Below are 11,016 nucleotides of genomic sequence, written 5' to 3' on the forward strand. Positions count from 1 at the left end.
AGCAATATGTAATACAATCATGTCGATGTATAATGCATCGTTCACCTTCACTGAAATGTACTTTGCTATTTTGCTAATAGCACATGCATGCGCATCACATTAATAGTAAATGTATATAGTTAACTCTGGGTCAAACTAGGACAAACACAACACACTATAGTATACTAATTGTAAAGTTTATATTTAGCTGTCAGTGTTTTCTTTATTTAAATTGTATTCGACGTGAAATGCATTACTACAGCATTGTCATGAATGATTCAACAAAGTAACTCTTATCTTGGTGGCTGACACAAATGCACATACATTTCAGACACCACCTTTGGACTCCACAAGGTTTATTTTTCGTTTGTCTTCAACGCGGAAATACTGTTTTCTTTTTTTTGGTTTGTCTTCACCTCTTATGTGAAAATAATGTTTTTGTAAAACATTGGGCATTAATTCATTCATCTCCTTTAAATACCTACTGAAATGAAAAATACGTTTTTCACACTTTTAGACCATATCCGTGGTCATCATATAGGCATATCTATCAATGGATTAAATAAAATACATTTAAATTTCATTTTTTTTAAATGTTATTCCCATTGCTGCACATTCTTCCAAACACAGCTGCTTCTTATTACTGAACTACTCAGTTTTTAATCCCATTCAAGATGACATCCAGACAGTGTAATACTCATTTTTAACTTAATCAGCACGCTAAAATAATGTATCTGTTAGAAATAAGCCCCAAGCTTTGTTGCCTGTCTCTGTGTAACTTTGTAAACACACCTTCAAGAAATTGTACAGCCTACCATTGCCATTATCATGTCTTTCCACAGCTCTGTCCCGTGTTCAGCCTGTCCTGTCATGGCGCTGGCTGGGGTGAGAGTCATTGAGCTGGCGGGCCTAGCCCCAGCACCATTCTGTGGCATGATTCTGGCAGACTTTGGTGCCAAGGTGATCCGTGTGGACCGCACTCGAGTTTCCATGGCGTTGGACACGATGGCACGGGGTAAACGCTCTGTAGCACTCGATCTGAAGACTCCCGCAGGTGTGTCTGCGCTCAGAAAGCTCTGTGTCCAATCGGATGTCGTCTTGGAACCCTACCGTAAAGGTCAGAAGTCAGAACTCATACTTCAATAAAAGAAAACGCACCATATCAAGAAAGAGAAATTATGATATACAGTAGTTCGTGGGTCCATAAAGTTCTAGAGTGCTATAAATAGTTGAAACAAGCAGGGTTTAAAAATGTCGAGCACCAAAAACATCCAGCCATGGCGCCTGATGGAGGGGAAAGGAACAGGGTGACAGGGGTGAAAAATGGGTTACAAAATCGTGGGATAAAAATTTTAGGGAAAAAAAATGTCGAGCACAAAAGGATATTTTTGACGAATAGTTACACAACAATTTAACATGAAAAGTAGTTGGTAGAAATAGAAATAAAATAATTCCAGACATGCAGGGAGTGAGTGCTGCATTTGAGGTTTAGCTGTCTGTCATACGCTGAATTGGTCTTGTTGCGAACGCAGTGAGCACTTACTATGAGACCTAGCAGATCATGTCTGTGTGTCTGTCTGTCTGTCCGTGTGTCCGTCCCGCTATCCAAATATGGAGTGTGTTGCATCAGCAATCACTCAGCTCCATATATGGGCACAAAAGGGGCCAGGTCCACTCAGCTCCATATATGGGCACAAAAGGGGCACCATATAAGGAGTCCCCAAAGCAGCTATACGTCCAAAACCCAAATATGTACGAGCTGCGTTCGCTTCCCGCGTTTGCGCGTCTTACTCGTATTCTATCTACATCATAAATTCCTGACACAGTACAGCCTAGGGAGATTTCTCGCTAATTCGTTTAAAAGCGCCAAATTTTGCCCAGGGCATGATCTAACGATTTAGCTAGGGCGCCCGAGCTGGAGACCTTTTAGGGTCGTGACAGCGGCCAAATCCATATGGCCATCGTTAACTTCCTATATAAGGTAATTTCTAAATTTCATTATGCTTCCATAATCCATTGCCAATTAATTTGTTAATGACAATTCCCATTTTCCCTCTTGTGTAGTCCCTACAGTTGGTCATTGGGGGTGTGTGTAGACATCTAGACAGACATGGAATCGTTTTTGTCCCTTACATTTTTCCCAGGTGTGATGGAGAAACTAGGCCTTGGCCCAGAAGATCTACTAAAGGAGAATCCTCGTCTGATCTATGCTCGACTGACTGGCTATGGGCAGACTGGCTCCTATGCCACTGCTGCTGGCCATGATATCAACTACCTCGCCATGTCAGGTATAAAGCATTTAACATACATTTACTTTTTATGGCCACTGCTCCTGATATCAGGACGCATCTGTGTCACTTTAGCGTTTAACCAAATTAGCCATTATTTTATACTTTAGTTATTGAAAAATAGCAGAGCTACAAGCTCATAGCACGGCACCCGGTGCCGCACTATGAGCTTGTAGATCTGTACAAATCTTTGAATATATATATTCTTTCACAGCGACCATTTTTTAAATTCAAATACCAAATGAATAAATTTGCTTCTGGGGGTCCCTGGAACAAAATATTTGTCAGATGGGGGTCCGTGTCCAAATTCAGATAAATCTGGGGGTCCTTGACATGAAATGGTTTGGGCACCACTGATACGTTTTTCAGAAAACTGTCAGGATTTAGAAAACATTTTGTAGAATCAGCCTCAGGTCTTAATGGGTTAAAAATATGCTGCATGCTGTTTACATGCTGCTCCCGTATTTTGCTACTAAAGGCCTATTCAAGGTCCAGTTTTCAGTGACGAGGTGAGGTGACCACCGGAAACTACAACATGACGTCACGTCGCGGTGGTCAACGCTCAGGCAACACATCTCTGTTTTTACCAATCCACCGTTTGACCGTGGTGGTCAACTCTTCACCAAGAACTGGACTATGAATAGGCCTCATGTGTTGTTTGTCTTCTGTTCTGTTTTCTTCCATAGGTCTGTTATCTAGGCTGGGTCGTAGCGGTGACAAACCCTATGCACCGTTGAACCTGGTCGCAGACTTTGCAGGAGGTGGTCTGGCCTGTGCACTGGGTGTTGTCCTAGCGCTGTTGGAGAGGACCACCTCGGGGAAGGGACAAGTTATTGATGCTAGCATGGTAAGATGATTATTTAGGCAGATACATTAACACCACTCCTCCAGAATAAAAACATTTTGCAATGTTTAACATTAGGGGGTAATCCAATCAATTTGTAGCATTTAACACACAGAGAGAGAGAGAGTGTGTTCGATACGTATTGAAATTGACGTGAATCGAAAATCGAGCCGCCATGCGATATTTCATTTAAATTTTTATTTTATTTCACGTCTGTCTATTTTTTCACCCGGAACGTTTCTCACGGGACGTGTTTCAGCCAGTCGGACCGGATACAACGGTGCACCAAGCAGCCTGTAGATCATTGCGTGCTGCGTGCAGTCAGCACTCACACAGAGAGCAAACAACAACAAAGGTGCTACACGGTTTTACACAGCATTCTGAAGTGGTCTCTGAAGGTGTCAGACAAGCTAATACACAATTGTGGCAGGATGTAGCCTCTAAGTGTGAAAACAGCAGGGGGCTCGGGCTGCTAGGAATTTGATCAAATGCTGCTGTGATCTGACCAGGGATCAGATCAGTTTACTGCAGCGAAATATATGGGGGAACATGTTTCTCCGTAAGTATAGTGAAAGCCGAGAGACTACGCACGCACGCAATGCATCAAACCTCCGTGGAATCAAATCAATGGCGTGAGCGATCATGAAATGGATTATTCTTTGAGGTGAAATCATGTGCGGGTAATTTTCTTTTCCTTTTATGTCGGCTCCACTCCGATCTCAGAACCAATTTCAGAGGTCCATATTATGTCCATTATGGTTTGTGTCCATTATTTTGAACCTGTGAAGAGCTCTGTGTATACTATAAATATATAATTTATTATCCCATATGTTCATTTCTGACTTCCTTATTACCAAGTGATGTCTATGCAATCCAATGGTTCATGTATTTGTAACCTATTTGTGTTTATAGGCCGCTTGAATGTCCCTTAACCCTTTGACTGGACACTCTTAAATAGACTGTCAGAAAATTATAACCAGCTAAATAGTCAGCTAATTAAATCTTGAGGAGCCGGAGGATGCATCCATTTGATTTGGTTACACTTTTCGGAGCTACATAAAAACAAACGGTGAACATCATGACGTCAACCTGCCTGATGGCAGTCACGGCACCCCTCACTTAACCCGTTAGGATCTGAGGCCCATTCTGAAAAATGTTTCTATGTCAGTCGTTCTCAAATTGGAAGGACCCCCAACATGATATGCTTTTGACTGTGGACCTCTGAAACAATATTTTGTTCCAGAAGCCCCCAGAAGCAAAGATTTGATTTAATAATGTTCACTTTAAAAGATAATTAAGAAAAATAGATCTGCAAGCTCATAGCACTGCACAAAGTGACGTGCTATGAGCTGTCTGCTATTTTTGAAAGGCCAAAGTATAAAATATGATTAAAGTGCATAAAACATAAAGTGACACAGATGCTTTAATTCCCAGTCTTAATGACACAGTAAGGTCAAAATTCCTGCAAATCTTTACACAGTATCTCTATAGACCGATTCCGTAGCGGTTTCATGGTCACAGCTTACGTATTTCCTGTAGGCGGACTCGACATAGCTGCGGGGTTTAAACACTCACCAGGCGCACCTCTTCTACTATAGTGAACGGCAGAGTGACTGATGTTTAGTCTGCCTCAAATGTTACTCTTTTACCTCCTTTTTACTAACACTAACATTACAGATATACCCAGAACATCGTGATGAACCTGTGTAGTTTATGGCTGCTCCAACAGTAGTGGCAACATAAAAAATAAAAATAAAACGGAATGTCAAAATATCCACTGCGGTGGCTGAGACCAGAGCCATTTAGTAATGGTTGAGACAAACACAAGGCTGCTGTACTTTATACCTTAAATGCTTAATATTAGGTATAAAATACAGCAGCCTTGTGTTCATAAAACAGAAACATTGGATATTGGGTAAGACTGACGTTATGTATCTTTCAGGACCTTTCACTGCTTCTTCTCAACCATTACTAAATGGCTCTGGTCTCAGCCACCGCGGTGGATATTTTGACATTCCGTTTTCTTTTTCTTTTTTATGTTGCCACAACTGTTGGAGCAGCCATAAACTACACAGATTCATCACGATGTTCTGGGCATATTTGTAATGTTAGTGTTAGTAAAAAGGAGGTAAAAGAGTAACGTTTGAGGCAGACTAAACATCAGTCACTCTGTCGTTCACTATAGTAGAAGAGGTGCGCCTGGTGAGGATTTAAACCCCGCAGCTATGTCGAGTCCGCCTACAGGAAATACGTAAGCTGCGACCATGAGACCCGCTACGGAATCGGTCTATAGTCATGTGCTCAAGCCAGATCTGTCCGATATTTCATATTCCATCCTGCTTGGCTAACATTGGCTTTCAAAGTTTACAGGATTGGCCTGTTTTGAACAAAAAGCCTCAAATCATGAACGCAGCGTGCAATTTACGTGAAATCTTTCACAGAGGTTTCTTCACATTAGCCTGTTATAGCGCCACCAACAGGTGGATTTTTGCAAAACACATTTTTGGAACAAAATGCCTCAAATTATCCAATTCACCCTTTGTCAGCCTTCTGATTGGTCCCTGACTGACTACATGCCCAGTCACCATGCCGCACCTTTTTACTGACACCAAGTTTAAAATAAGAATTGAATGCACAGAATATCAATACGAAGCAACTAAAAAAAACTGTTATTTCAATGGTAGTGGACGGAGAGAGAGGATTTTTGTCCAACCATGACACGGCAACCAATGGGCGCGAAGAGGGGCAGAACCACGGGTGGGACTTGACAAAGGGTTAATTGCCATCCAAGGCCTAAGAAGAAATGGCACCCTTTTCACGTTGTCTGATTATAGCGCCACCAGGAGGCTTTTCTAGTTTAAACTGCAACGCATGTATGATATTGATATTCATTCATATACCGGTAGCTATTTGCACTTGTGTCTGTCATTCTGGCTGTGTCTTTTTCTAACTTTCTCTATCTAATGTATGTGTTAACCAGGTGGAGGGAGCAGCATACACAGGTTCTTTTGTATGGAAGTCTCGTCGCATTGGCATGTGGGACCATTGTAGAGGAGAGAACATGTTGGATAGTGGAGCTCCATTCTATGACACCTACAAGACTTCTGATGGAAAATATCTGGCCGTAGGAGCCATTGAACCACAGTTCTATAATCAGCTTATTCATGGTTAGTAGACAGAAACACACACACACACACACACACACACTTTTTTAATTATGGATTCTTGCCAATTAATCTTGTTTTGGCACAGATTGTGTTAAAACTCATTGGGAGCCAAGAGGCGATAGGGGGCGTTAAGTGGAAAGTGCCAGAGAAATTAACGAAATAATAAAAAAAAGAAAAGCTGTGTTATGGTTCTTTGAAACGGAAGTAAAAGTCGGCCATTCCATGTCAGCCACACGGGGTCCGTACGCTTTTCAGACAGGGCATTAGTCCGACATCCAACCGCATGTCGGACTAGCGTCTGCTCCCGTGCTTGCGGTGCTCTGTTCTGACCATCCGATCGTTGTTATTGTTCGTGCGACCTCGAATTAATGTTTTATCAAGCTCCGAACATCATATTTTATGCCAGTGCGAGCCATAAAGTCACCAGTCACAAAGTCTGCGTGCTCGTGTGCGTGAACGGACGATTTCAGGATTTTGGCTGTTGGCATGGATCCTAGCAGGGGCTAGCAACGAAGCTATGAACTAGTCTTGAGCGATATACTGGTATTACCGTATCTCGCGATATCTGAAGTCAATACAGGTATAAAAAAATACTGCATATTATCATTATAGAGCACCGAAGTCTGACGTCACTTTCAGTAGAGGGCGCCAGTACACAGGTTCATGTATTTTTTTAGTTGCATTATAATCCCCATAGGGGGATTTTAGATCGCTTCATATAAGAACTGTGTTTGAAAAATAAACCGACCACTCCGGCCTTTCTGTCAGGGGAGTGGCTGTGTGTCGTTAATGATGTTCATTAATATTTGATACAGCCAGTTTCTGGAGAAAATGGAATTAATGTGGCCGCAAAAGCCTTGAAACTACATATGAAGGCAATGTCGCTGCTAATATACGTCACGCCAGCTCAACACATTGCGTTCCTGAGATTCCTCGTTGACATAAGCTCAGCTGGTGGTGACTCAACTCGTACTAACCACGAAACATAAAATATCAATAAAAAATAAATAAACGTAATTAACATTCAGTTTATGTTGTGCGACAGGCAGATGCAGCCACCCGCCTACCCGGAAATGTAGTCTCTGGGTTATTTGACTCGTTTCTAACGCTTATTTTGTTACTCTTTGGGTATATTTGTACATTTCCACCTTCAGTCGATGCTTCATATCCATATGAGTGAAAAGGCCGGGGTGATCGGTTTATTTTTCAAACACAGTTCTTATATGAAGAGATCTAAAATCCCCCTATGGGGATTATAATGCAAATAAAAAATACATGAACCTGGGGACTGACGCCCTCTACCGACAGTGACGTCAGGACTTCGGTGCTCTATACTGTGTTTTTTTTGTAAAAAAAAAGATATTTAAATAAATGCCTAAATTACGAAGTGCATCAAAATAGAAGCTCCGGGGTGCCAGAGTTGTCTGATCGCTTTTACTCTGAAAGCCATGAACCGGAAACAGTTTCTTAAAAAAGTTGACTTTACAAAGTGACCTCACAATCCCTGATCATTTTAATTTTTTTATATACGCTCCAAAAAGCGTTCATATTTTGCGGGAGAGACGGATGAGGAGCAGAAAGGAAGCAGTATAGTATTATTATGAGCGCATGCCTCCTGGTAAAGATTTTCACCCTACTGAGCTCACCTTCTAGTATTCCCCTCACTTTTTTGTTTTGCAGGTTTGGCTTTGGATACAAGAGACTTGCCTCCTCAGATGAGCTTTAGCGATTGGCCTGAGCTCAGGCGGATCTTCACCGAGTGCTTTGCCTCTAAATCCCAAGAATATTGGTTGAGTATTTTTGAGGGGACAGATGCCTGTGTTACACCCGTGTTGTCTTTTGATGAAGTGAGCTCCCATCCCCACAACCAGGAAAGAGGGTCTTTCATTAATGACCCTGAGGGTGAAGAGAGCCCCCGACCAGCTCCGCTCCTCTCTCGGACTCCTGCGGAACCTTGCTTGGCACACGACCCCCTTATTGGAGAACATACATGTCAAGTCCTAAAGGAGTATGGATTCAGTCCAGTAGAAATAAAGCAGATGCTAACAGATGGAGTGATAGAGTCGAACCCTGCCAAGGCTAAGTTGTAGAGAATCCATTCATTGTTCCATTTGCATTCACTACTGTATGTCTACTAGTAGTGATAATTATAGAGGAGCCAGGAAGCACCATTTTGAGCAATAGTCTAGAAGCTTGAGGTATCTGTGCTATTCTTATCATAGACAATATAAAGGTTAGGTGGCTCAAGGCGGACTGCGGAGTCTCTGACGTAGTTCATCCATTACAGGTATCCACTACAGTATAGTATGTTCTATGGCAGCTCAAACAAAAATACTCATAACTCGCTCAATTTTATTTTTTTTTACAAATGGGTTGGTTTATTACAAACGTTATCAACATGGCTACAATTCAGGATGCTTATCTGCTTAATGTTATTTTTTATATGAAAGACATATAAAAGCATTTAAATATGCGGCCGTCTCTGACGTTTATAACAAACCAAACCATTTGAAAATCGGTTGAAAATGTAGCAAGTTATTTAAAAAAAGTACATGCCCCATAGACATACAGTAGTAGAAGTAAGATGGCCACTACGTAACTACGTCGTTCTCCATTGGCCAGCAGTGCAGGTGAGCCATCTAGCCTTTCTTATATATATCTATGATTCTTGTATCAGGTTTGCATGCCAGACTAACTTGAAGCATGAGACATGATGGGTGTGATTTCAAGATTTGCGAATCCACCCGCTCAGCTCAAAAAGATCTTAAAATAGCTTTCCACTTCAATAAAAACAACGTTACAAACAGAATACGTATATAATTTCCTATTGATGAAAATGAGACAAAGACCTTGCAATCTCAGAAAGAAATCATTAATTGAACAGCAAATTTATTCATATTAATTTAGACTATACAAATCCTTAGTCGGGGACATCAGCTCTAGTGACATCATCACAAACGGCAGGAAAGTCCGAGCACTAGTTTAAGCCAGAAAACCCCCAGACTACAGAAAATCCCATTCTGGACGGGAACCCCTTTTTGGTGTTTTAAAACTAAGCATTCTGTTATGCTTTAGCTATTGAAAAATAGCAGATCTACAAGCATCATAGCGTGCCACCGAGTAAAATCGTAAAAATGCAGCACAAATCTTTGAATATATATCTTTCAGAGCGAACTGAAACTGAACGAAAAATGGGTTAAAGGTTCAGGTGTTTTGGGTGAAATGGAGCTCAGAAACCTAAAGTCCACGGGTCCTCAGTATTATTATAAAAGAATACAATAATACAGACTATAGGCTTTGAAGTAAAATAAATAATGAATCATTGCTAATATAACCGTGTACACTTTCGATTGAAAGAAAAAAGGCATACAGTTTGCTTACAGTGTTTCTCATTCACTGTACACAGAAGAAGAAAAAAATCACTCTGCAAATGATCATCACAATCAGAAATAAAACGCTCATTTAAAAGTTTCCAAATCCCTACAATAGGCTATTTGTTTTTAAACATCATAATTTGTCTTAATGTCTACTGAGAAGCTACTTTAATAGTTTAGTAGTCACAGATTTGATCAATTTACTTTACTATATGTGTGCGCATCTGTACGTGTTAATACAGCAAACATTATTCAAACATTATGCAAAACATGCAAAAACTACAAACGTGCAAAATGGTAGGCCTACTATAAGTGCATACATTACTCAAATGTATTAAAAGGTCAAGATGTGCAATGTAAGTGCAAACTTTACTCAAAAGTATAATATGGTACAACATGCAGTATCCAGTGCTTCTTTTGCCTCTGCAACGCCATGCCTTTACTTGCATGTGAATTATTTTGTTTTGACGGTACTTGTACTGTTCTACATTTTTTATAAAATATTAATTTAATCAATCAATCAAACCCATTAATTATAACACAGATATGCTATTATAACTATTGCTATTCATGTCAACATACTCTCTGAGTCTCAATAATAAGTATAACTGCGGTTTAATCTAGCAGAAGAGGCAATTAATTGAACACAGTTTGGCACATTTTTAACATCCCAGATCGATTGAAATATGAATCTACTGTGCTGACTACAACAGGGCCATATATATAGTTCTAATGCCCATTAGAGCTATGAACCAGAGCTAGACTACACCATGATATAATATTAGGAGTACAATAACTTTGCATTGTGAATAGAAAGGTAGCCACAGTGTGGTTGCAGTGTAATGCTGAAGGTTTAATCACAGGTGTGTCTGCTTCATGCAGTAAGAAGTGAGGTCACGTGCACACATCTGCCTGGGTGACGGCAGACTGCTGGGCGAGCGCTGGTGCTTTGGCATGGGGGGGGGGGGGGGGTCAGATCAACATATGGAATTAATTCTGTACTGGCCATATATGGAGCGTGTCTTGAGTGTACAGGGTTTGATGAGGTCAGATCAACATAATGGAATGTCAGAACAGGTCAGCTCCATATATGGAGATCTAAGGGTGGCAGCGGGGGCAGTGTCTTGAGTCTACAGGGTTTGATGAGGGCCCAGGTAGGGCCGGGCCTTCATTTTTGGGCCTTAGAACTCTACTAATAACTTTGGGGCGGGCCCGTCTAGAGTTTGAATGGTATCAGTCAAAAGGGAAACATCGAAGAGGAATGACGGGTGGGGAGGATCAACATATGGAATGTCAGAACAGGTCAGCTCCATATATGGAGATCTAAGGGTTTGAGGTCAGATGTAGAGTTGCTGGCCGGCTCA

General features: G+C 41.1%; 1 protein-coding gene across 1 annotated transcript in view; it reads left to right on the forward strand.

Annotated features, from left to right (window-relative positions):
- The window catches only part of amacr (alpha-methylacyl-CoA racemase), an 8,968-nt gene extending 84 nt beyond the window's left edge, over window positions 1-8,884 (forward strand). Inside the window, exons 2-6 of the mRNA XM_080790575.1 lie at window positions 822-1,096; window positions 2,124-2,267; window positions 2,954-3,114; window positions 6,092-6,278; window positions 7,959-8,884. Of these exons, the coding sequence (XP_080646701.1) occupies window positions 850-1,096; window positions 2,124-2,267; window positions 2,954-3,114; window positions 6,092-6,278; window positions 7,959-8,368 (1,149 nt within the window). The 5' untranslated portion in view covers window positions 822-849 and the 3' untranslated portion in view covers window positions 8,369-8,884. The remainder of the gene's footprint in view (window positions 1-821; window positions 1,097-2,123; window positions 2,268-2,953; window positions 3,115-6,091; window positions 6,279-7,958) is intronic.
- Window positions 8,885-11,016: the final 2,132 nt, after the last annotated feature.

This window comes from Protomyctophum bolini, assembly GCF_963924005.1.
Source record: "Protomyctophum bolini genome assembly, chromosome: 19".
NCBI classification, from domain to species: Eukaryota; Metazoa; Chordata; class Actinopteri; order Myctophiformes; family Myctophidae; genus Protomyctophum; species Protomyctophum bolini.